This window comes from Capra hircus, chromosome 6 (assembly GCF_001704415.2).
Source record: "Capra hircus breed San Clemente chromosome 6, ASM170441v1, whole genome shotgun sequence".
Lineage (NCBI taxonomy): Eukaryota > Metazoa > Chordata > Mammalia > Artiodactyla > Bovidae > Capra > Capra hircus.
In genome coordinates, this window is record NC_030813.1 from 84,029,823 (window position 1) to 84,056,376 (window position 26,554).

The following is a 26,554-nucleotide window of genomic DNA, read 5'->3' on the forward strand; positions in this document are numbered from 1 at the left end:
GATCATGGCATGTGGTTCCATCACTTCATGGCAAACAGATGGGGAAAGAGGCAGACTATTTTTTGGGCTCCAAAATGACTGCAGATGATGATTGCAGCCATGAAATTAAAAGATGCTTGCTCCTTGGAAGAAAAGTTATGGCCAACCTACACAGCATATTAAAAAGCAGAGACATTACTTTGCCAACAAAGGTCCGTCTAGTCAAGGCTATGGTTTTTGCAGTAGTCATGTATGGATGTGGGAGCTGCACTATAAAGAAAACAGCGCAGAATTGATGCTTTTGAACTGTGGTGTTGGAGAAGACTTCTGAGAGTTCCTTGGACTGCAAGAAGATCCAACCAGTCCATCCTAAAGGAGATCAGTCCTGAGCTTTCATTGGAAGGACTGATGGTGAAGCTGAAACTCCAATACTTTGGCCATCTGATATGAAGAACTGACTCTCTGAAAAAGACCTTGATGGCAGGAAAAATTGAAGGTGGGAGGAGAAGGGGACAGCAGAGGATGAAATGGTTGGATGGCATCACCGACTCAATGGACATGAGTTTGGGTAAACTCTGGGAGTTGGTGATAGACAGGGAGGCCTGGCGTGCTGCAGTCTATGGGGTTGCAAAGAGTCGGACATGACTGAGTGACTGAACTGAACTGAGCCAACTAAGAACAGGATTTATAATGCTCTTTAATGAATCAAAGAAGAAAAAAACTTCCAACACAGCAAAAAAATGGGCAAAAGAATTTAAAAGTCACTTCACAAAAAAGAAAGCATGGCCAGCAAACATATAAAAATGTACTCAATTTCACAAGCAACTAAGGAAATGCAGAGTAAAACTTCAATGAGATATAACTGCACATCCAAAATATTGGCAAAATTAAAACAAAACAGAACAAAACAAAAACCTGTTAACACCGGAGTTGAGCAAAGTGGAAAAGCATGACACGCTCAGGAAAAGTTTTGTTTTAATCTCATAAAATTTAAGATGTAAATATCCTAAGATCAAGGATCATTCCTAAGCATACATAGCTTAGTTGCACTAGGCAAAGGGATAGGCTACCCACTCCAGTATTCTTGGGCTTCCCTAGTGGCTCAGATGGTAAAGAATCTGCCTACAAGGCAGGAAACCTAGGTTTGAATCCTGGGTTGGGAAGACACCCTGGAGAAGGGAATGACTACCCACTCCAGTATTCTTGCCTGGGTAATTCCAAGGACAGAGGAGCCTGGCGGGCTATAGTCCATGGGGTCACAAAGAGTCAGACATGACTGAGAGACTTTGACACATAAAATAATGTTCACTGTGCAACTGTGATCCTCCTTCCCCCAAAACCCACTGTCCACAGTCAACAGAATGAATAAAGTGTTACATTAATGCAAAGGTAAATTATACATCATGATGATGAAAGAAGTTGTTACAAGCAACAACATGGATGAATCCTATGTTGAATGAAAGAAGAATCCCATCTTGAAGGAAAATATATACTAATTCTATTTACATAAAATTAAAAGACCATCAAAAGTAAACAGTATTGTTTAGGTACAAACATAGGAGGTAACATTATAAATAAAAACAAAGACACAGTTATCACAAAAGGTAGCATAGTGCTAATTGCTAGAGGGTATGTGTGAGGAAGCTGGTTGTGAATGAAAAGGGACTATAAGGGGAGTTTCTGGGCTGCTGTCAGTGTTGTATTGATTTGAGAGCTTGCTATACAACTAGTTACTTTAAAATTATTCCCAAAATTGTGTATTTGTATCTTATGTACTCTTTTGAATATGTATATACACACAAATGTATATATATATGAATACATACAAATTTCTTAAATAAAGAAAGCTAAGACATGGCAAGAAAAACAAATTATCGACTGGTTACTTATTGGGACATCCAAGACTGCAACTTCCTGATTTATGTTTTGAGTTTGTTAGAAGTAAAATAGTTAAAGCAATACCTAATTACTGTATACTAAATGGTTATGTATTTACAATCATAATGAAATTTCTGATAATATTCACTGCAGTTGAAAGGTATCACATAAAGAGATTTTTCTCCTCCCTCAAGATCTCCCTTTATAATTACAAACTAGTGAACTCTAAACACTGCTGACGTTTTTTTATGCCTTAGCACTGGCACCCTCAGGGAGTATCATATTACACAAAAAATAAAAATACACATCTATATCCAACTTCTACCTTTGGGACAATTTAGAGGAACTTATACATTAGTAACATACTGCTCTGAACTTTATAAAGTAATGAATGGGCTTTAGAAATCCCTGACCAACAGTCTGGGATTTACCAGATCTTCCCCCTCAATTAACAGAATTTCCAGGAGCCAAAAGCACTTGGAAGTAATCTCCCTCCACATCCAGTGTGTGCTGTATCTCCATGACTGCACAACTTGAAAACTAGGAAACACCAAAGCAATACTACTCATAAAATGAATAGTAAAACTGGAATCTCCAGAGTCAACTGCAGAACAGGATTTACAAAGATAATGTCAAATTTCTTGATTCATTTTTAGTAAGTAAAAAACCATTCAGCGGCACTGTACAAAATAAAATCATTAATTTTTGCACCTAGTATTTCAATCACCAGCAGTGATCTCATGGTAAAACAATGAAAAAAAAAAACTGTCATTAAATTCACGCTGGCTTTCCAGTTTAGCAGAACTGAATAGAAGAAATAACCGGCAATACTGTTACCCAGAGGAAAAAAAAAAAGCAATGATAAAATGGTTTCACATTTAATCATAAAATGAACTTAATCTTTGTTGATTATATTTATATCTGTTAAAGCACTGATCTCCAGAAATAAGAATTGATAGCCAGGTTCTGTTCTAAATTTACTTCTGAAGAGATGTAGAGATTTATATAGAGTAAGTAAGATACTATATCATAGTTGAGAATTATTGAATGGCTACTGAGAAAGTATCAGTTGCTGTCGTAGAGTACAAAACAAAAAAGTGGAACAAACTTCTTATAGGAAAGTTCTTTTATTAGTGCTAGCCTCTAATGTTCCAAGCCACAGAACTTTGATATTCCTAAATTCAATTTTAAGTAATATTAATTTTAAGCACTGTGTTTGCAATATACATGAAGTGAGAGAGAAGGATATGATGAACCAAAATTAATTGCTTATTTCAAAGGTAGTCAGTTCCTTTAGACTCATCCTGTCCACTTATCCTTGCCTCCAATGCAGATTACCCTTTAATCATATAAACTCAACCTCCATTCCAATATATTTTCCCAATGGGATGATGCTTTTACAAAAGAATCAAATAATATACCTGGTTGACTAAACTATATACAGGTGGAATAAAAGGGAAGTTAACGCGGGAATAGAAAAAGATATAAAATTGGATTAATACTGATTTGAATCAGTTTTTAATTTATCAAAGTATTTATTAATGGTCTGAACAGAAAAATAGAGGAAAAGCAGCTAGAAGGAAATGACATTTTGTGGTTACGAAATGCCAATTGCTTTAGGACGCATGATATCACTGGAAGTAAAACAAACACTTGCTGTTTTCACTGAGTTTACAGTGTTGAGTATACTTTACGTTATTTTAATGAAGGCATTTCTATGAATACCTGCAATAGCTCCTAGCAGAAAACAGAAAGTTTCTATCAATAAAGATCTAAAAAAATAAATTTTTATCTTTGTCAACTCCCTTTCTGGGAATGTGGAATTAAATAATACATTTCCCTTTAAAATAAAAAAATTGTTTTTCTGTCCATTTGTTTGCTGGAAGAAAAAAAAAAATCAAGACTCAACTAGTGATAATTTTTTAATTTCTACTTTTCATCTACTTCTAAGGACACTCCATTTACAAAACCTTTTAGTCTTATATACTATGACGGTTAGATTTAGAGTTCCAAATAAATAAAATAGCCACATTAGAAGGCATATTGATGAATCAAATGACCAACCATATTTATCTGTTCGCATTTGTGGATTCTCTAAAAGGGCTGTCAAGAGTTCACACAGTATTGTTAACATTTAGTTCCGGTTAATACCTGCCATCATGACTTACGACACTGATGCTGTCAACAAAGATCCTGATTTTGGAGAGACAGTGATATAGCAAACTCTGGTAAAATGAGCAGAGGTAACATTTGTACAGTTCTAAATGTCTACTCTTTATCCACTGCTACTATCCCCCCCTGTTGATGTTAAATTCAAAGCCTCATCTTGAGAGGTACTATTTGAAGAGAAAAATGGGCCTCAAATACTAAACAACAACAACAACAACAATTTATAAAATGAGATTAAACGTTTTGGATAATTACATTTGTAACTTTCAATTTCTTGTTTTATCTCTTCTAGTCTTGGATACGTAATTTTTCCTTCGTTTCATCCAAAGAAGTTAATACACAATTTTTTGGTAAGCATTATAAAATGGCATTCCAGTTCAAAGTTGCTTGTGATCACATCCACATATGAAGCACAACACGAGTGTATATACTATGCTTTAAAATCCTTTACAATTCTTCACTGTACTTTCTTTTTTTACTGATGGTTCCCTTAAATTAAGGCTTTATCAAAGAGAGAAATCCATAGCATTTTGAGCTGACTTTTTTAGTTCCTGAATTAAGTGCATTCTTTCCAAAATCAAGTAGTCTTAAATTTAAGACAACTTCTGTTCATCAGTGTCATGACTAAAGTAGTATCTTACTGGAGGTCCAGGTAAATCTTCGTCTCCATCAGCATCTGGAGCAAACGACACAGTAAGATCCACATATTTCTTTTCAGCAGAAGGTTTCACAAGTTTATGCATTCTAAGAAAAATAAGCAAGGACAAATAATTTGGTAAAGTCTGTAAAATGAAAGAGTGATTCAAAGAATCTGATCTTGTTTAAATTTACTTTTAAATGTAGTAATTCATCTGCTTTCGTAAAATTAAGGAAATGAATAATTTACCTAACAATTTTTACCTCTGTTGGTAATAATAAAGAATATAGATCATTTATTAAAAAACACCACCCCCCAAAAAAAACCTCATAGCAAAAAACCCCAAAATGAAAGCAATGGTTTTTAAAAAATGAATATATAGATGGGAAATACAGATTCCTGCTCTTGTGAATGAAGTTTATATTATTAGTGGGGGGAGATGATAATATAGTGACTATTAGTGACAAATGTTATGAGAAAGGGAACAAGTAGAGCAGAATAAAGGGGATTAGGAGTGCTAGGCTGGGAGAGCGGACAGGATATAGTATTAGATGGGGTTCAGAGTAGCCTCTCTAGGAAGTGCAAAGACCAGAGGTGAGAGTTAGTCAGATGGCCATCTCAGAAAGAATTATAAGCAAAGAGAAAAACTAGAGCAAAGGTCCTATGCTGGAGAATGGAATGTTAAAGGAAAAGTAAGGAGTTCCTTATAACTGGAATATTGTGAGCAGGACAGAGAAGTATGAAAGGAAATCAGAGGAGTAAGTGGGAACCAGATACTTTAGGGCCTTGCAGACCACTATAAAGACTGGCTGATTTTCTCCCTCTCTTCCTTTTTATCTCTGCTCAAATGTCAGTTTATCAAATCCAAATATGACAGGCAGAGGGATTACCAAGATTATCCAACATACCAATATACTATAGCAATTTAACACACCTTTATTCTGCTTTATTTTTCCATAGCACTTACCACCATCTGATATTCATGTCCCTCCTCAAGAAGGATAGGGACTTTGCTTCACTCACTGCTGTATCCCTAATGCTCACAAAAGTACCTGGGATACAGCAGGCACTCTTCGAAAAAATGTGTTGAATAAATGAATGATAATAACAATTGGCTTTTTCTTTTAATACTTCAGTCTCACCAGCCTAATCCTCAGTGCTTGCACAGAAGAGGTGGATCTGCTTTTACTTAGTATATTGATCAAATCAGGTTTCTAAACCCATTAGTTTCAAAGCTGACTCAGAACTATAATAAATTCACAAGAATATTGTAATCCTATAAATCTCACTTGGATGGTAGCCTATGGAGCTTGGTACGTTCACTGTCTTTATTTCTGTCATTAGATAAGAGCAAATCATGTATTTTTATCTGAACTTCAATAATCTCTATACTTAATTTTCTAGTGTACACCCAAATTATATTTCAATTTCTGAGAATCTCTTGCATACAATGTTTGATACTTACGTTAACTTCAATCTTTTTGCATGCCCAGGCATTATAGGAACATAGAGCATTTTGACTCCCTGTACCACCATTGTTGGCTCAATTCCATACTTCTCCTAAAAATGAATACCAAAAAGAGAAACAATCAAAGCTCCATCCAAATAGAAAATGGTATGTGACAATGTTTTACAACCAGTAAAAAGAGAGCAAATTTCTGATAAATAGTATTTATAAAAACCTCTCAGTCAGACATGACTGAACGCCAATGAGATCATGTATGAAAACTAACAGACGCAAAGCAACTAATGAATAATTGTCTCACTTTGACTGCATTTATGAAATCCAAGAGGGTGAAATCTTCTTTTCCATGTATAGTCCATCTGTCCCAAATTGTAAATGATATTCCATTTCTGTTGTAGAAAAATATTCAGAACAAAAACATTTACATTTTCTTCCCTTAAGTAATAATAAAAAAACCCCAGAAATCCACTATTTGTGATTTAACTAGATATTAATGTGTGAGTAAAAAAAAAAGGAAAATATAACTTAAAATATTCCAAAATCTTACTTCCCCAGTACACTACACAGGTAACCATTTTTATCAGTACTTTGTTATCTTTCCAATGTCTCATTATAAGCCAGTATGTCTTAGCAAGAGAGTTCGGTTTCTCAATAGCTGTATGAGTCTCACTGTGCCAATGTTTCAGTCTCCTATCATTGGACACTTGGGTTGTTCTAATCTTTGGCTATGATAAACAATGCCAGAATGAACATCCTATACATGCAGCATTTGAAATGAGTGAAACCATTTATGCAAGTTTGAAATATAGTGCTGTATATGTTTTAATATGGGTTATATTATTTTATATTCTCATCAATAATGTGTGAGAGTAAAGCTTTCTCACACTCTTGCCAAGATGGTAATTTTCAAATTTTTTGCTCTTACCAGTTTAAACTGTAAAAAATGAAAGTCCCAGGGATTTGTTCTGCTTTGTCATACGGCTTTTGGAACTAGATGCTTATTCTCATTATCCATTAGTCAAACACTAGGGGTGGCTTGTAATTCATCTGAGTTGGGCAAACGTAGATGAAACCATAAGAAAGTACAATGCTGAATAGTGTGGCAGATTAATAGTGTGCTGACTATACTATGGCTAGTTTATAGTCAGCAATGCTTCATGTCAGATGAAACAGGATTCCTATCTTTCACCATACACAAAAATTATCAGAATGAATCGAACACCTGAATTAAGACCTAAAACCATAAAATTCCTAGAAGAAACCTCTTAGGTGGTAAGCTCCTTGATACTAGGTTTTGGTGATGATTTTTTAGATTTGACAGCAAAAGTAAAAGCAACAAAATAAAAAATAAACAAGCGGGACTGTATCAAACTCAAAATCCACACAGAAAAAAAAAATCAACAAAATGAAAAGGCAACCTACTAAATGGGAGAAAATATTTGCAAATCATATATCTGGTAAGGATTTAATACACAAAATATATAGCAAACTCAGACAACAGCAAAAAAAAAAAAAAAAGCATACAATCCAATAACAAAATGGGCAAATGACCTGAACAATTTTCCAGAGCAAACATACAGATGGCCAATAGGTAGATAAAAAGACGCTCATATTACTATCAGAGAAATACAAATCAAAGCCACATCGAGGTATCATCACACACCTGTTAGGATGGTTATCATCAAAAATACAAAACGTAACAAATGCTGGCAAGGATGTGAAGCAATTCAACCTCTTGTACATTTCTAGAGGGAATGTAAAATGATACAGCCACTATGGAATGCAGTATTTAGGTTCTTCAAAAACAACAAAAAATGAAATACCACTTCTGGGTATTTATCCAAGAAGATGCCAACACTAACTTGAAAAGGTATCTGTACTCGCATGTTCACTGAAGCATTGTTTATACAATAGCTAAGACATGGAATCAATCTAAGCATCCATTTTGGAGGAATGGATAAAAAATTGTGGTGTCATATACAGTGAAGTATTATTCAGCCGTAGAAAGAATGAAATCCTGCCATTTGCAACAACAGAGATGGACCTTGAAGACATTATACTAAATAAGTCTGACAGAGAAAGACGGATACCTTATCATCTTATGTATATGTGGAATTTAAAACAAACAAACCATCTCTCTTCCCCAGAAAACTCAATCAACTAACTAGGAAAAAAAACAACAAAAAACCGACAAGCTCACAGAAGCAAAGGCAGGTGGTGAGGATGAATGAAATGGATAAAGGGAATCAAAAGGTACAAATTTCTGGTTGTAAGGTAAGTCATGGATATATATAATGTGCAGCACAGTGACTATAGATAACAAATAATATTATATTGCATATTTGAAAATTGCTGGGTGAGTAAATCCTGAATGTTCTTTCTCATGATAAGAAAAATTCTGCAACTATGTTTGATAATGGATGGTGACTGAACTTATTGTGGTAATCATTTCACAACATATACAGGTGTCAAATCATTGTGTTGAACACCTGAAAGTAAATTAATGTTGCAAGTCAATTATATAATTAAAAAAAGAAAAGGAAAAAAATGCTACATGAAGATGGGGTTATGACCTTGTCTTTAAGTGACAGAAAAGATACGAATATGTAGAGAGGAAAAGGAGAGATAGAGCTATTATTTTTCCCTTTTAAAAAGTAAAAAAAAACTATTTCATTCTCATTATGCAAGAGAAGCAGACCTTCATGCATACCTGATTTCAGTTTTTCTTACTTCAGATGTCTCTGTAAACACTATGATCGGAATGGCTAAGTTAAGGAAACAATTTTTGTAAGCTTCAAATGGATAGTCACCAGCTACTTTGATCATCTCCAATGCAACCTAGGTAAAAGAAGGTGATCTGATTATATAAATAGCCTAAAACTAACTATGGCTTTAATTGCACTTATATAATTTTCCTGAATTCTTCTCAAGCAATTCTGTGTAGAGTATAAAAGTAGTTATTAGACTAGAACAATAAAGATTTCTATAAATCTAAATAATCTGACCATGTAATCTTCCTACTTCGAAAGCAGACACCAGCAGCACTCAAGAAATACAGCTGTCTGAAATCATTTAATAATAGGAACAATAACTACATAGCTTCTATGAATAACACTACAGTATAGTATAATAACTAGCGTGGTCCTAAAGATTCTAAATTGTTAAGGAGTTGTTAAGGAAAGACTAAATCAAAAGAAATCCAAATCACTATTGAGAACAGCATTTTTTTAAGGCAAAGAACTAAAATCTAATATTATCAAAGTGCAAAGTCTAGGATAGTTCATTTTACTCAAGAAAAATAAAGCACATGGATTGTATGGAGGATACAATGATGATTAAGAGGATTACTGCTTATAAGAAAAATTATACTCTAACTCAGTGGAGCTTATTTTAAAATGTTTGCATTATCTGTAAAAGTTCAAAATACAAGATTACTGTATTTTCAGAAATACCTTACAATTTTAAATTATAAGGTCAATAAGTATCCTTCCTTCTCTAAGATCTCTGAGTGGTATAATAGGGAAGACAGGAAAGAAGCAATGATATAGTAACATTTTCACAGAATAATGATAATCTCACCAAGCCAGAAACTGCAGCAGTAGATGTTGCTATAGCAGGTATAATTCTACCTGCTATGCGCTTTGTTTTCAAACGGTCAGCGGGTTCAATACTATACATTTTGGCACGAAGATTTGATGCAGCTGTGATGAAATCTATGTGTCCATTATGATCATCATCTTTTTCAAATGAAAGCACTGCCATCTGAAGGTCACCTGATGATAACCAGAAAAACAAAGTTTGCTAGTAAGTAATAAAGGCTTTACTAAGTAAAAAGCAATGTGGGCTCACTGCTGTTGAAGAATCTTTTCTTTTGTTTAGCTTTGTAAGTAACTGAAAAATACCAAAAAAGAAAAAAAGAAAAAAGAAAGAAAAGTCAGAGAACTTAAATTATTGAAGGACATGAAAATGATGGCTTTTTTTTAAATCATTTTTTTAAATTATTTATTTATTTTTTTAAAAATTTTAAAATCTTTAATTCTTACATGCGTTCCCAAACATGAACCCCCCTCCCACCTCCCTCCCCATAACATCTCTCTGGGTCATCCCCATGCACCAGCCCCAAGCATGCTGTATCCTGCGTCAGACATAGACTGGCGATTCGATTCTTACATGATAGTATACATGTTAGAATGCCATTCTCAAATGATGGCTTTAATACCACTAAATTAGAGAAATTTTGATATTAAAAAAACTTTTCTAAAAAATGTAAAAATAAAGTTGTGGCAGATTCATGTCGATGTATGATGAAACCAATACAATATTGTATAGTAATTCGCCTCCAAAAAAAATAAATCAATAAAGTGAAAAAAAAAAAGGCCATGTACATTTACTATTAAGCAGTTTACAATTAAAAAGTCAACACTGGGTACTGTTCAAAAACCGATTCCCTAAGTAATACTCTGAAATATTTTACCTCTGATAACTAAGAATAGAGTCAACTGGTCAAATAAAAACAAGTATTTTGGGGTAAGTTTTTTAGACTAATTTGTGGTTCCCCAAATCATTCTGCAGACAGGTGTAGCTTGATCTGTGATGAAGTAAGAAATGGTAATAAGCTTTTTCTAGAATTCTAATTATTAACTTAGGATATCAACTGTTTACTTGCAAAATAAATAGTTGGCTGTAAATCACACAGTTGTGTCCGACTCTTTGCGACACCATGAACTGTAGCTCGCAGACTCTGTCCATGGGATTCTTTAAACAAGAACACTGAAGTGTGTTGCCATTCTCTTCTCCAGGGTAACTTCCCAACACAGGGATTGAACCTGGGTCTCCCGCATTGCAGGGAGATTCTTTTACTGTCTGAGCCCATCAGGGATGCCCTAAATAGTTGACTAATCTAGGCTTTTTTCTTGAATTTTACTGGTCTTTATGTAAAATCCCCAAAGTTTGGAAACTGCTGATTTATGTAGTTAAAGGATGCTGAGGAGGTCTCAAAACATAAGCTAGTACAGATCTGTTTTTCAGTAATCAAAATTCAGTTTTCTATATTTAAGATCATTTAGTAAGGGTGTACAAAGGTCAAATTTATATTACCTGTGTATAATTATGGAAGCCAAGAAGAAATCTGTCTATAATTTTTTTATCCTAAAGTGATTTAACTGGGTCTCAGGTTTAGTCCGGCTTCTCTGGTATCTCAGCCGGTAAAGCATCTGCCTGCACTGCAAGAGAGCTGGGTCCGATCCCTGGGTTAGGACATCCCCTGCAGGAGGGCATGGCAACCCACTCCAGTATTCTTGCCTGGAGAATCCCTGTGGACAGAGGAGCATGGTAGGCTGCAGTCCATGGAACTGCAAAGAGTTGGACATGACTGAGCAACTAAGCATGCAAGCACACACACAGGGTTAGTCTCCACAAGGACTCCATTTTTCATTCATTATGCTAGCAGTAAGTTATAAAGCAATGACATAACAGAATCTCAAGGATTTAAAGCAGACTTACATATCAGCCTTTAAGGATAAGGAAATGGTGGAGAAAACTGGTGAATGTAATTATAGTTTAAGACGAACAGTGACTTTCATATGATCATGAAATCAAGTAATATCATTATTACTGATTTAATTTCACAACCTGTTAAAGCGTCTGCCTCCAATAGAGACCCAGGTTCTATCCCTGGGTCGGGAAGATCCCCTGGAGAAGGAAATGGCAATCCACTCCAGTATTCTTGCCTGGAGAATCCCATGGATGGAGAAGCCTAGTAGGTTACAGTCCACAGGGTCGCAAAGAGTTGTACACGACTGAGCGACTTCACCTCACCTCACCTCACCTGTGAGTGTAGAGCTTAGTGAAAATAAGATATTTTTAGCTCAAAATAGTTTTATAAGGATTTTCCCTTACTTGTGGTAGCTTCATTAGATGAAATAGCCTTTTCTAGTTGGAAAATAGCATTCCTCTCATCTTCACTGCTCACAGGAACATGGTCCGGTTTCCTTGCAGTTTCATCTGTTTGAACAACCTTTAAATATATGTATACGTATTCATTAACAATATCACCTCTTACACATAAGCTTAATTAACATATCTGCTTTTATCAAACAAGTCATAAAGAGGAAACATTCTATCTAGTTTAATTAGATTATTAACCATTATGGTCCAAAGTATTTTATACCTTATACTGGTAAATATTATTATTTACATATTTATTATCTACTACCTCACACTGACATAAACTCTATGAGAACAGTTTTTATCTGAGAGAATCTCAATATATCTAAAATAAACCTGCCTAAGTTAAAAATACTTACTGAATACTTTATAAGATCTGAATTCATACAAATTTCTTTTAAAATTCCACACTAAAATACAGTTAATATTAATCAATAGCTTGCAATTCTGAAAAATCAACTTCAAAACAAATTATGTACCTCTAACTAGTGCAAAGTTCTTTTGTGTCTCAAAGAAATTGAAGAAATCCACAAATCATATAATATGGGCATGTAAAATATTTATTGAATGCTGACATGAAGTTCTATCTCAAAGAACATGTCTTCCTTCTTACAGCTGCATGCTTAGGACAGCACATAAAAGTAATTTATCTTTAAGAAATTACTTATTAAACACAAGGTCAGAGAAGTTCAGATCAGTTCAGTAACTCAATCATGTCTGACTCTTTATGATCCCGTGGGGCCTACTCAAACTCATGTCCATCAAGTTCGTGATGCCATCCAACCATCTCAACCTCTGTCGTCCCCTTCTCCTGCCTTCGATCTTTCCCAGCATCAGGGTCTTTTCCAATCAGTCAGTTCTTTGCGTCAGGTGGCCAAAGTATTGGAGTTTCAGCATCAGTCCTTCCAATGAATATTCAGGACTGATTTCCTTTAGGACTGACAGGTTGGCTTGTTCTGCAGTCCAAAGGACTCTCAAGAGTCTTCTCCAATACCACAGTTCAAAAGCTTCAAGTCTTTAGCGCTCAGCTTTCTTTATAGTCCAACTCTCATATTCATACACGAGTACTGGAAAAACCATAGCCTTGACTAGACGGACCTCTGTTGGAAAAGTAATGTCTCTGCTTTTTAATATGCTGTCTCGGTTGGCCACAACTTTTCTTCCAAGAAGCAAGCGTCTTTTAATTTCATGGCTGCAGTCACCATCTGCAGTGATTTTGGAGCCCCGCCAAATAAACTTTTGTTATTGTTTCCACTGTTTCCCCATCTACTTGCCATGAAGTGATGGGACCAGATGCCATGATCTTACTTTTCTGAATGTTGAGCTTTAAGCCAACTTTTTCACTCTTCTCTTTCATCAAATGGCTCTTCAGTTCTTCACTTTCCAACGAAAGGGTAGTATCATCTGCATATCTGAGGTTATGATATTTCTCCTGGCAATCTTGATTCCAGCTTGTCCTTCATCCAGCCCAGGTTTCTCATGATGTACTCTGCATAGAAGTTAAATAAGCAGGGTGACAATATACAGCCTTTACATACCCCTTTCCCAATTTGGAACCAGTCTGTTGCTCCATGTCTAGTTCTAACTGTTGCTTCTTGACCTGCATACGTTTCTCAGGAGGCAGGTCAAGTGGCCTAGTATTCCCATCTCTCTAAGATTTTTCCACAGTTTGTTGTGATCCACACAGTCAAAGGCTTTGGCGTAGTCAATAAAACAAATGAACATGTTTTTCTGGAACTGTCTTGCTTTTTCGATGATCCAGCAGATGTTGGTAATCTGATATTCTCAAACCAAGAAACCAGCTACATCATTACTAAAATACTTCTTTTTTAAAAAAACACATCCAACTCACATATTACATACTAAGTATTATTATAAGTATTTGGGGACTTCCCTGGTGGCTCAGATGGTAAAGCGTCTCTCTACAATGCGGGAGACCTGGGTTTGATCCCTGGGTTGGGAAGATCCCCTGGAGAAGGAAATGGCAATCCACTCCAGGACTATTGCCTGGAAAATCCCAGGGATGGAGGAGCCTGGTGGGGCTGCAAACCCATAATTCAAAAGGAGTCAAGGAAGCAGTAATTTTTATTTGCCAGAATGTGCAGTTGGTATTTTTGTCTGTGGCCATCTGTTAACTAGGAGTGCCAGACCCTGAAGCTTTGGGGAAGCTGTTTCAAGGAGTTTTAAGCTAATTAGTCCTGTTAAAATTGTGGCTTATTTGCTCAGGATAATATATTACCCCTAAACTTCAATACAGAAAGAAGCAATTCAAGTTAGAAAACACTGAAGAGCAGTAAAGACCTGCAAAGTTATTGATGCATATTTCCTTGGTGGCTGTCCAGCAGTTTTGTGCATTAAAACATGGGCTAGGAATGTTTATAACGGAATTTTGTTTATCCTTTCTGTACTTTTGTGACTACAAGTCATGAATATCTCATTCAGAAAGTCCATTTACTTGTACAAAATGAACTACCTACAAGTTTCCTTTTCTTTGAAATAAAAATGCAGAGTGGAAGACTGCAAAACCATTTCCGACTTGAATTTTGCATGGCGGCAGTCATTACTGCACATTTTCCAGTATAGTTAAAGGATAAGGGGAACAGAAGGGTTCTGTTTATTGTTAAGGGTTTACACTTTATTGTTACTGTTAAGGGTTTTGTGGCTTATTTTTTTTAGAGTGCATACAAAAAGGGGTATGATGAATTGAAAAAAATATTTAGTATTTCAGACTTTCCTATCTACCCTGCGTACATTTCATGTTCCACCTTTATTAATACTCCCTGTCTCTCTCTCCTTCCAACATATTTACCTGGCAAAATTCCAACCCTTACTATTCCCAGCTATTCTACAACAGCATCCAAGCAGCTAAACTGCCTTTTCTCTAGACTCATTTGGTGGAATACATTATTGGAATTAACATTAAGTTGATCCTAAGCATTGTCTCAAAATTATACATTTTCTAATTTCTCACTTAGCCCATGGCAATTATTCATATCTTTCTTTTTTTGCTCTGCTCAAACATCCTCTATCTTTTCCCCATCACTCAGAGCTATTAATGTTTCTTTTCTTCAACTAAGAAAACAACAATCTTTTTTTCCCCCTCTCATACTCAGAGCAATTCCTTAAATACTGTCAGGGCTACAGCAAAATATACACAAAATTCAACCTCTTAAAACTTCCCCAACTTCATTCAAATCACCATCATCTCTTGCCTATAATATCCTAATAACTTATTTTGCTTCCTCTCTCATGTCTCATATAATCCTTCTTAACACAACTGCCAAGGTCTTCCTTTTAAATATGTCAGATTGTACCCTGTGTTTTAAATCTTCAACTGCCTTTTTCTATAATAAAACATAAAGTACTTATCATAACCCTCAACACCTCTGCAATCTCACTGTCACTCTTCTACCATAGTCTCCTCAAGAAAAATTCTCTCGTCTTCTTTCTCTGCTGTTTGCACTGTTTTTTCAACCAGATAATAGCATGGCTCATTCCTCATTTCCTTCAGACTTCTGTTCAGACATAACCATATCAGAGAAGCTGTCCTCTTTTAGCTCACATAAAATGTCACCAGCTACATCACCTTTGTTTTCCCTGCTTTGCCTTTTCTTATCAGCTCTTCTGCCCATAATGCAATATTACATAATTATTGGCACTTTTTAAAAAATAGTCTGTCTTTGGTCCCTCAGAATATAACTCCTACAAGAACAAGAATTTTGTTCATTATGGGCTTTTCCAGGTTTAGAATGAAACTTGACACAAGAAGTAGTTCAATGACTATTTGCTGAATGAATGAACTTGTACACATACCTTGTCAGACGGTTTGAATTCCTGAATCTTTACTTCAGAAAGAATATTCAACAGGATATCTGCTGATAAGTCCTGATTTTTAAAACAGTAATTTTTATCACCATATTCTTAAAATTCTGAATTCTAAAGCTAAACACAACCAAAAAATGGTACTTTAACATGCTAAAATATTTGAGTAATTTATAACTGTTTAGACCACATCTGTTTGTTTGTGACATTTACTTTTATTTTATAGAAATATCATCGGTAACGGCTGGGAGGTGGGGGCGGTGCATGTAAAAAAGTACTTAATAGTCAACGTATTAGTTGACCAAAATCTTAGTCTTCCAAATTCTTAAAAAGTTAGTTTTAGGACTGCTTGTGAGTCTCACACAGAGTGCCCTGAGATGAGAAACTATCTCTTCAATGTTTTACAAAGTTCCCTGCAGAAAGTTTTATTCAATATATGCTGACTCAATAAATAAATGAATAAATAAGTAAATGGGATTCATATCTTCAGAAGCTGGAAAATATTTACATGGTTCAAGATAAACTTAGATGAATTTAAAGCTATATACGTTTTTATTATTAGGAATCTGCTTAGGAAAAACTGAGACATAGTGCTTTTGAGGTCACCTACAACTCTTATCACAAATTACCACTTTTTTCACAAGAAGAATAACTAACTGGATACCACTATCTTTACCAGATATTTATGGTATATTTTACTGTGTTTTAACCCCAAAAGGGATTAATCTACATTTTTATGTAGATTCAAAAGAGCCAGTGCTAGTTATGAATCTGGCTATGTTCTCCCATTCAGCCTAGTACCTAAAAGTATAACCATTTATTTAGCTCTATTATGCATTTGAGGATGAAGATTCACTAATGCAGACCTCCCTTTCAAATAAAACTGCATTAGATCCTTTATATATTAGTCAATGAAGGCAATGTCTAAGAAAAAATGTATAAATGATAAAAGTTACGAAATATTAATATGGGAGAGCATTTTCAGGTCTCCTGCGATGCACATAGGTTAATTTCACAAAATAAGCCAAACAAATGTTAATAAAGAGAACCACTAAGGAATATTTAAAATTTGTTATGATATAGGTCACTTTGGGTTTTCAAAGTAATTATAATAGTTAAAGTTTGTAGGTCATAAACATTTTAAAAACAAAGATAAGATTTCTCTTACAAATATTTGTTTCACTACCTAAATTCAGAAAGAAAAATTCAACTTTCTTCTACTTAGTAACGCTGCAATGAGGTGTTTAGCTTCTGCTATATTAGAAAGGGCAACACTACAACAAAATTAAAAGTTTATATCAAAGAATGATTCCTATAAAACATGTTCTGATGATGCAATTAAGCTAGGTCTTCTTGGGGTTTGAAGAATATCTTACCTCTTCTGTAAATGGAATGCAATAGATTGTAGCATATAATTTTGCAGCGTTTAGAAGAAAACTGAAGTGCCTTTTGAAATTAAAAAAATAAAGTGTGAGTGTACAATTTCAAAGATGTTTAATTCATCAGAAACTATAGCCTTTAAAATATTGAAGACAAGTAATGTTCAGTATTATTATTATTTTTTTTAATTAAGCAATGAAATTCTGGTCTAGACCAAGGCATTGGCAAAGCTATAAAAAAGAAAACATCAGATGTTTATTTTCATAAGGACTATTATTCAGGTAGTGATCAAGACTACTCTGGGGAGAGAAGTGGCCAGAAGTAGAAAATTAAAGTATTGAAAGAAAATTCATTTTAATTCATAAGAAAATATTGCAAATTTGGTTTTAAAACGTGTATAATAAGATCAAACTAAGCAAATGAGTGTTTAAAAACAAAAAAGTCAAGTTTTACAGAAGAAGCAGTAGGATAAGGTGACTAGAATAAGCTCCAGAGGAAAAAACAAAGCACAGAGTTACTTGTTGGAAGTGCTTAATTAAGCTAAGTGCTTAATTAAAATGGGTACATAAAGCGAGTGTGTGTGTTTATAAATGCGTATCTAATACAGATAGGATATACAGGTATTTACTCAAAGACCAACTCTTTTGAAAATTAATCTGAGAATATTTAGGGAGTTATTTAGTAATAATCATTCTCCCCCATATAATCAAAGTTTCTTATATACTGAGTTCATTAAATAGGAAAACATTTGTTTTCATTTTACATTTTCTATGAATAAAGTCAAAGAGATGACACTTTAGACAAGATAAAAATAATGAAGCTATTTACCATGTAAATAAACAGATTTATCTATGTGGGGCGAGAAGAATTGTGGCTTGCTTTCTTGGCCAAAATGCTGTGATAATTCTTAGATTAAGATGGATGCAATATTTTAACATTAAAATGAAGTTTTTACCCCTGCAATGTAAACCTAAACAGTTAAGAGGTTTACAATGAAGGATATATATAAAACTGGATATATATACTTACAAAGGTTCATTTAGATCAAATTTTAATGGAGAGGGGGGTCTCTTTGGTGACTGCCAAAACAAACCTAACAAAATGAAAAAATACATTATTTTCAATTTCAGCAGTCAATAATAAACCACATTAAACTTTCTTCTCAATACTTACTGCCATCTTTTAATCGTGTGTCCAGAGGGAAACAGTGAAGCAGCTGAAGAGCCTAAAGAAAAAAACTGAATTAAAAACAATCACTACTCATTATTAACTGAAGTAAAAAAAATAAAAATAAAAAGATATACAGTTAAGTCTCCCAGTCACCCTGTATATTATCTGTCCATTCTCCTGTCACTGACCCTGATCTTCACTTGGAATAACCTCTAGCTATTTTTTTATCAGCACTTAACATATATATTTTTTGCATCTATGACAAACATGAATATAGATTATTTTATCCCTTTTACACAAATGGTGGCATACTTTACATCTCATTCTGCCCCTTTTGGAGAAGGAAATGGCAATCCACTCCAGTATTCTTGCCTGGATAATCCCGTGGACAGAAGAGCCTGGTGGGCTACTGTCCACGGGATTGCAAAGAGTCAGACATGACTGTACAACTAAACAGCAAACTGCTCCTTTTGAAGAGCTAATTCTTACACAAACCAACCAAAAACTCCAGTAAAAATACATTACATTTTTTATTTTGAAATGATATGATGTTTGAGACTTGCTTCAAAACCATCTAGGGGGAGGGTACACTAGGCGGGATATATATGAAACAGGATTTCTGTGAGTTCTGTGATTCTGTGCATGCATGCCCAGTCATGTCTGACTCTTTGCGACCATGGACTGTATGTAGCCCGCCAAGCTCCTCTGTTCATGGGATTTTCCAGGCAAGAATACTGGAGTGGGTTGCCATTTCTTCCTCCAGGGGATCTTCCCAACCCAGGAATAGAACTCACATCTCCTGAGTCTCCGGCACTGGTAGGCAGATTCTTTACCACTGAGTCACCTGGGGTTCTATGAGTTGGTAATTGTTAAATCTGGGTGAAGAATATATGAGGAGTACATGGAGATTCACTACATGCTACTTCCTCTATTATTTCTGTGGTTGAATTTTTCCATAAGAAAAAAAGTTAAAAAACCCACAGACGATAAAGACAAAAAAAAAAAAAAAAAAGAGTTCTTTAGATTTTGAAACACGAGGTCACTGATAGTCATGTTAAGAATAATTTCAATGGCCGTGGGGAAAGAAGACACATATTGGGTAGAGATATGGCAACAGTGAGTACAGACCACTTTTCCAGTAAGCAGAGCAAAAAAAGGAAGTGAAAAGCAGGGTTAAGTATAATTAAAAAATGTTTTAAAACAGATGAACTTATTTTATATTTCAATAGGTAAGAGCCTAAAAAGAGGGAGAGATGAAAGACAGTGATGGACACACTTCAGGAACTGTATGTAACTGGAGAAAGAATAACATCTAACATTTCACTAAATATTTATGGACATTTATTTATGGGCCAGGTTCTATGCTAAATACTTTGCATGTATTAACTCACTTAATCCTCACCACTATACTATGAGTCAGGTACCAATTTATAACCCCCTTTTTACAATGAGGAAACAGACAAAATGTGATTGTTAGATTTAGATGGAGAAGGCAAAATTCCAACAAATTTCTGATGGAATCTCTATTTTCTCGATCTCTTGTTTTAATTTGAAAAAAACCCTTCTTTTAAGACTGATTAAATGTATTCCTTCTCTAGAAGGAACAAGAATTACTTAAATGCACAACTGACAAGACAACGAGTGGAGTTGAAACACATTCTACCTAGTAACTCAAATGGTAAAGAATCTGCCTGCAATGCAGGAGACTAGGGTTTGATCCCTGGGTCGGGAGGATCTCCTGGAAAAGGGAATGGTACCCACTCCAGTATTCTTGCCTGGAGAATGCCATGGACAGAGGAGTCTGGAGGCTACAGTCCATGGAATTACAAAGAGCTGGAACGACTTAGCGACTAACACTTTCACACTTGAATCAGTAACATTCAGAAAGAAATTGGTTGTGTGTCCATCACTTGTTCTCAGTTAACCTATTCATTTTTGAAAAGGTTCCAGAAAGAAAGAGTAGACATTTCAGGTCAATTAAATGAATGTTATAATAATTAAATGAGTCAAGTTTAGACTTTTTCTAAATGTTTTACAGTATACACATACCTTATGGTTAAAATATTTTTCAAACTTTAATCTTGCTAATTCTACACACTGGGACCAACTTCTAGGTCTTCTGCTAAGTAACTTAATCACTTGAAAACAGCCTTCTAAACTGTGTCCGGTTTGTATCTTCTAGAATGAGGAAAAAACAAAACAAACACACGTCCAATTAATCACACAAACATGTACATGCATTTCCCAGGAATTGTTAGACAACTTTTGAAGTGCTAGCTCATGTGCCTTAATTTATTATTCTCATATCAAGCTCCCTGTCTCTGTTTGTTTCCTTTCCCTCTTTCTTTTCGTTTTTGGAGGGGGAATAGGTAAAGATCGCATGTAAAATTTTAACTCTCAAACTGTTTCTTATCTCACAAGTCATCCTCATGTCTGGCTAGCTGCAAGTTAATACTATAAATGCACTTATTATGAGAAGTGCTGTGAATAATATTTTACACTAAAAAGTTGGCCTTTTTAGTGCAGAATTGAAGGAAAGTAAGAATGCAGCTTTGATGCTGTCCTCACCATGAGACTAATAAAATCTGAAACCTTGGCCTATTTCTGAAATTTTCACTAGAACTTACCTCAGTTTTTTCCAAAGAGCTTAACAATCTTGTTTTATTATTTGTAGCTATCTCATCATTATTATTATATACCTGTATTAGGCTGAACCATATGAACTGCTGTTCTGTGAGTCAAACATGGTAAAATAGTGGCAATTCCATATAGTTTGACCAAACTAAAAAAAGAAGGGTTATTTGTGACCTGCTAACTTCAAGATTCCTCAAATACTTAATTACTATGTAAATAATAATGCATAACTGTTAAAGAACGTAAAATAAATGATTTATAGGCAACTTGAAAGTAAGATTACAATGACAAAATGTTCGGGTTAGCAGATACAAACTATTATATATGGAATGGATAAACAACAAGGTCCTACTGTACAAAACAGGGAACTACATTCAATATCCTGTGATAAACCATAATGGAAAAGAATATGAAAAACAATGTGTGTGTGTATATATTTGTATATATAGAAAATGGAAGCATCTTACTATACTGCAGAAATTAACACTATACTGTAAATTAACTATACTTCAAAATAAAGTGTATTGATTTTTACCTGTAAGACTTCTTCTGCAGATGGATATGTTTGCCAAAATTTGTTAAACAATGAAGGCTTGTAGGAAAAGGAACTTTCAAACTATAACAGAAAAGAGGAAAAAAATATTATAAATAGGAGTCTATTTAGAAGATAGAAATACCATCTTTTCTATTTCAGAGAAAAATTTCTTATACAATATCTTTGTTACCTTATCTCTTGCCCATTGTATAGTGTGTTCAATAGCAGCTGGAAAGGATTTTAGGGTACAAAATGGTATTTCTTCTTCTGGGGGATCCCGCTAATTTATAAAATATGACAACAGTTAGCAGCAATGACAATTTTTAATGGATTAAATTTACTTGAGTGTTTTAAGACCATTAAAAAATAAAATTCAAAAATGAAATAAATCCAACTTAAAAAAAATCTTTTTCCTAGGCATTAAGAGGAAACGTTGATTCTTTTGACACTCTGTAACAGACTTGTTTATATGGCAAGGTAACAACAAACTCCTCTGGTATCATGTAGTACCATAACAGACTACCAAATATAATTATATTATTTTTCTCAAAGCATAAAGGTAATATTTAAAACTTTATAACACTGTCTATTTTGAAAAGTAATTAGAGAATTCCTGATACAGTGCTCAGCATACCATGAGTTTCTTTCTCCGGGGAGAAACAATATTTGCCAACAGGAATCATGTGCTCTTGATGCTTGGTATGGTCTCTTACAGAAAGCATGTATTAAATAAATGACAGATGTCTTTGTTGTGTCATGTGAAAATGAAGAAATCAATATTTATTACAGGTACTTTTGTACGTTTAGTCTTACTGGCTTACCCAATCTAAAACAACTCACTTTGTCTCTTTTTACTTAGAAATTTTTTTTGTTGTTATTGTAAAGATTTGCGCTTATTATTTTTTAATTTTTTATTTCATGGCGGCGCTGGGTCCAGTGTGCAGGCTTTTTCTACTTATAGCAGGAGGGGGCCACTCTCTAGTTGCTGTGTGCAGGCTTCTCTTGTTATGCAGCATAGGCTCTAGGGCACACAGGCTTCAGTAGTAGCAGAGTACAGGTTCAGTAGCTGTGGCTCGTGGGCTCTACAGAACAGGCCCAGGAGTTGTGGCACACAGGCTCTGCTGCCCCACGGCATGTGGAATCTTCCCGGACCAGAGATTAAACCCATGTTCTCTGCCCTGGCAGGTGGACTGTTAACCACTGGACCACCAGGGAAGTCCTTACTTAGAGATTTGTATTTTCCTTTGTTGATCTATAAAATACCACGAAATATTTTATAAGCCAAGAGGAAAGTCAGAAGGAACATTTAATTCTAGTTTTCCTGAATATGAAGGCACAGTCTATAAATAAACAGGAGAAGGTTTGGGAAAGATGTGGTAGTATGAGAGAATCAAGACTTTCAGAAATTTGCAACATCCCTATTTTGAAAATCTTCCAGAATGACCCCAGCATATCATGAGTTTCTTCATCTAATTTACTTCAAAGCAAACTTATCAACTATGTCTCTTATCATGTCTTTATTATATAAACTTCTGATTTCATGAGAGTAGAGGGGGAAACAAATTTTATTAAAATTTAATAATTTTACTAAACCATATATATCCATTAAATAAAGGGAATGTTTATGCTTATAAAATAATATTCTTTCAATTTTACAAACAGGGCTGACCTTTTAAAAATTCTTTTTAAAGCCTACAATTATTTCCTAGATTAGTGATTTTTAAATTTAGTAGTATCTCAATATCACTTGTAGAGGTTAATAAAAAAGTTACATCTATATCATTTATATAAAATACACAGCTATAAATGACTTGGTTCCTCATATGGAGAAACTGAGTCTTCAGTAAGATTTTGGGTGGGTCACTAAGGTTGTTAGGAAACTAATCAAGCAACAATAAGAAACAGTAAACTCATAAGAATAATATTCCAGAAAGACCAGAAACAAAATTCTGATGATTAAAAAAAATACATTTAGGGCTTCCAGGTGTCTCAGTGGTAAAGAACCCATCTCCCAATGCAGGAGGCACAGGTTCAATCCCTGGGCCGGGAAGATCATCTGCAGTAGGAAATGGCAACTCACTCCAGTATTCTTGCCTGGACAGAGAAGCCTGGTGGGCTACAGTCCATGGGGTAAGTAACAGAGTCAGACATGACTTGGCAAATAAAACAACAACAAGAAACTAAGTTTAACTATATTTAAAATAATGTCTACACATATATGCACAAACATCATTGGCAGATCAAAATCAGAACTGATTAAGGATGCTTAACCAAATGTGCTGACTGATAAAGAGAAACAAATCAAGAGATAGAAAAATGATAAGATATAAAAAAGAAAGATTTACTTAAAAAAACTGGTTCACTTACATGACTATTATAGGATTCAGTTAAATGAGGTACAATAACTTCAGTGTGTCCCTTAGTGCCCATCGTTCCAGAATCTAAGAGGGGCCGTAGATTTGCTAAGCATCGGCTAAGCAAAAAGAAGATAGGTAACAAACATAGATGTTAGCAACAACAACGTTAAGCAGAGGACATTGTACCAATGTTTACTGACCATTACACATGTTGATCACTTCTTGGATATAATATTTTAGGAAATAGATACATTACCACCAAAAACCCATTTATTATTTCCATCCCCTTTCTCCCATAAACTTTGTTGCTCAATGTAGCAACTTTTGCCTCCACCTTCCATTACCAAAATTGAGTAGTTTTAGAATAAGATACACTATATTTATCTTGTTGTAAAACGCCTACAAAATTGTGGGCTTTTTTCCTTCTGGGTTAACTATTAATTAATGTATTACTCTTTCTTCTCTTGCTTTCCATTCCTTCTTTGGTTATTTTCTGTATTTTCTGACTCTCTCTCTATATGACTATATATATATATGTGTATATATATATATATACATATATATATATATATAAAACTCTCTCTGTATATATCTACCTTACTATAGGCTTCCCTGGTGGCTCGTGGTAATAGAATCTGCCTGCAATGCAGGAGCCACAGGTTCTATCCCTGGGTCAGGAAGATCCCCTAGAGAAGGTCATGGTAACCCACTCCATGGTAACCCACTCCGTACTCTTGTCTGGAAAATCCCATAGACAGAGGAGCCTGGCAGGCTACAGTCTGTAGTGTCACAAAGAGTTGGGACACAACTGAAGTGACTGAGCACAAACACACCTTACTATATCTTTTCAACATTTTCTTTATCCCAAACCTTCTTTCTAAAGAGTTACAATATCTATATTCTATATACTTTCATTTGTTAAAGTTTCTTTTTGTTTTTTGCTGGCCAAGATTACAAACTTTCCATTATACTCTCAACTGATAAATATTCCTGCTAATAAATCTGCTCTAGCACTCTAACATTAAAGAGTCATACAAACATGTAAGAAAGATTATATAAAGTATGTATATCACAGTCATTTATTCATCTACTTATTTAAAAAATATTTACTAAATGACATCATGTATTCAGCACTGAAGATAGAGTGATGGGAAAATAAATAAAAACTGAATAAATGATTTAGTGAGGAGACAAACATTAAATAAATATGTATGTCAATAAAAATAAGTGCTATAAAGGAAGAAAACAGTATTATGAAAGATTATCAGAGAAGGATCTAATTTAGAATTTTGGGGTTAAAGAAAGTCTTTTTCAATAAAGACATTCAGGCTGAAACTAAAAGGACGAGGGGAATAAACTAAAGAAAGTGAAGAATAAGTAGGTAGATTTGGGATTGACTTTTAGAATATAAACACAATTTCTTGAGACTGAAGGAGAGTATGTGCAAGTCCCTGAGGTGAAATGTGTTAGATGTTCCCCTGTAAGAACAGAAGGAAAGAATGTGTAGCTAGAATAAGGAGAGCCAGGGAAAAATAGCAAATTTTAAGCTGGAGTCACGGATAGGTGGCAGATACTCTATGAAAAAAATTTAGGTCATTTTAAAGATTTAAAATTTTATTCTATCTATAGTGGAAATAATCAGAAGTTCTGGGTTCAAGAAATATAATAGGAATGTAAAGAATAATCAGAAAATTCAGTAATTGTTCAATAAATAGGTATAAAAAATGAAGTAAAAACAAAACAAAGACAATTTCTATGAACCTGAATTTTAAGAACATACCTGTCTACATATCTCCTGGCTTCCACATTATCTAATGCTGTAATAATTATATCCTGCTTAGTATAGAACTCATCATTGTAAATTGCCTCAGTGGCTGAACATACTTTGTTCAAATGTGCATCTATCTTTAACTGAGGATTTATTTTCAGGATTGCATCAGCAGCAGTATAGCTTTTAGGCTTCTAAACAATATATAAAAACAGAGGAAATAAATGTTAACAGGAAAAATAGACCATGATTGAACATATACAATTTACATATGAAGAATAATGTAATGAGACTGGTTTTCATTTTTAGTTTGTGAAAATTATATTCGTTGTGGTCATGCTAAATCCCAATACTGCATATTAGAATTAATAATTCACACATTATTATGCCTAAAAAAGTTTAGAACACACTCAGCAAAATATCAGAAATGTAAGTTCTGCAGAAAATGAGCTCAGAGGTATGGTAATTTAACATTTTAAAATCTAAAATCTTTTTAAAAAATTTAACATTTCTGGATGGACATATTTAAGAAATTATTTGTTTCAGTTATAATTTTTTTAAATCACTGGTGTCATTTCAAGTGTTACAAACTGTAAACATTAGAAGTTTAAAGCAAATAGGCCTTAATAGTTCTTCTATAAGTAAAATGCACAAAGTTCAGTGAATGAATATTATGACATAAATTTTAGTTCATTAAAGACCCTGTTACTTAGTTCTTTATATTTGGATAGGTGAGTCATTTGGTTAACTATGCCACTTATACAACTATATAAAAGTATGCTTTATCTTTCTGTTTATGATATTTCTAAGCTAA

The 26,554-nt window shown here is 34.4% G+C and overlaps 1 protein-coding gene across 2 annotated transcripts in view; it reads right to left on the reverse strand.

Moving 5' to 3' along the window:
• The window catches only part of UBA6 (ubiquitin like modifier activating enzyme 6), a 91,020-nt gene continuing 66,950 nt past the window's right edge, over positions 2,485-26,554 (reverse strand). Inside the window, exons 19-33 of one of the 2 annotated variants that reach the window (XM_005681656.3) lie at positions 25,753-25,934; positions 23,983-24,088; positions 21,806-21,895; positions 21,616-21,696; positions 20,496-20,624; positions 18,450-18,501; positions 18,306-18,369; positions 17,273-17,342; positions 15,888-15,959; positions 12,027-12,144; positions 9,708-9,901; positions 8,839-8,966; positions 6,430-6,517; positions 6,129-6,223; positions 2,485-4,770 (exon numbers count right to left, since the gene is read on the reverse strand). In XM_005681656.3, the coding sequence (XP_005681713.2) occupies positions 4,620-4,770; positions 6,129-6,223; positions 6,430-6,517; positions 8,839-8,966; positions 9,708-9,901; positions 12,027-12,144; positions 15,888-15,959; positions 17,273-17,342; positions 18,306-18,369; positions 18,450-18,501; positions 20,496-20,624; positions 21,616-21,696; positions 21,806-21,895; positions 23,983-24,088; positions 25,753-25,934 (1,620 nt within the window). In that variant the 3' untranslated portion in view covers positions 2,485-4,619. The remainder of the gene's footprint in view (positions 4,771-6,128; positions 6,224-6,429; positions 6,518-8,838; positions 8,967-9,707; positions 9,902-12,026; positions 12,145-15,887; positions 15,960-17,272; positions 17,343-18,305; positions 18,370-18,449; positions 18,502-20,495; positions 20,625-21,615; positions 21,697-21,805; positions 21,896-23,982; positions 24,089-25,752; positions 25,935-26,554) is intronic. The other variant, XM_018049508.1, reaches the window with a different exon arrangement.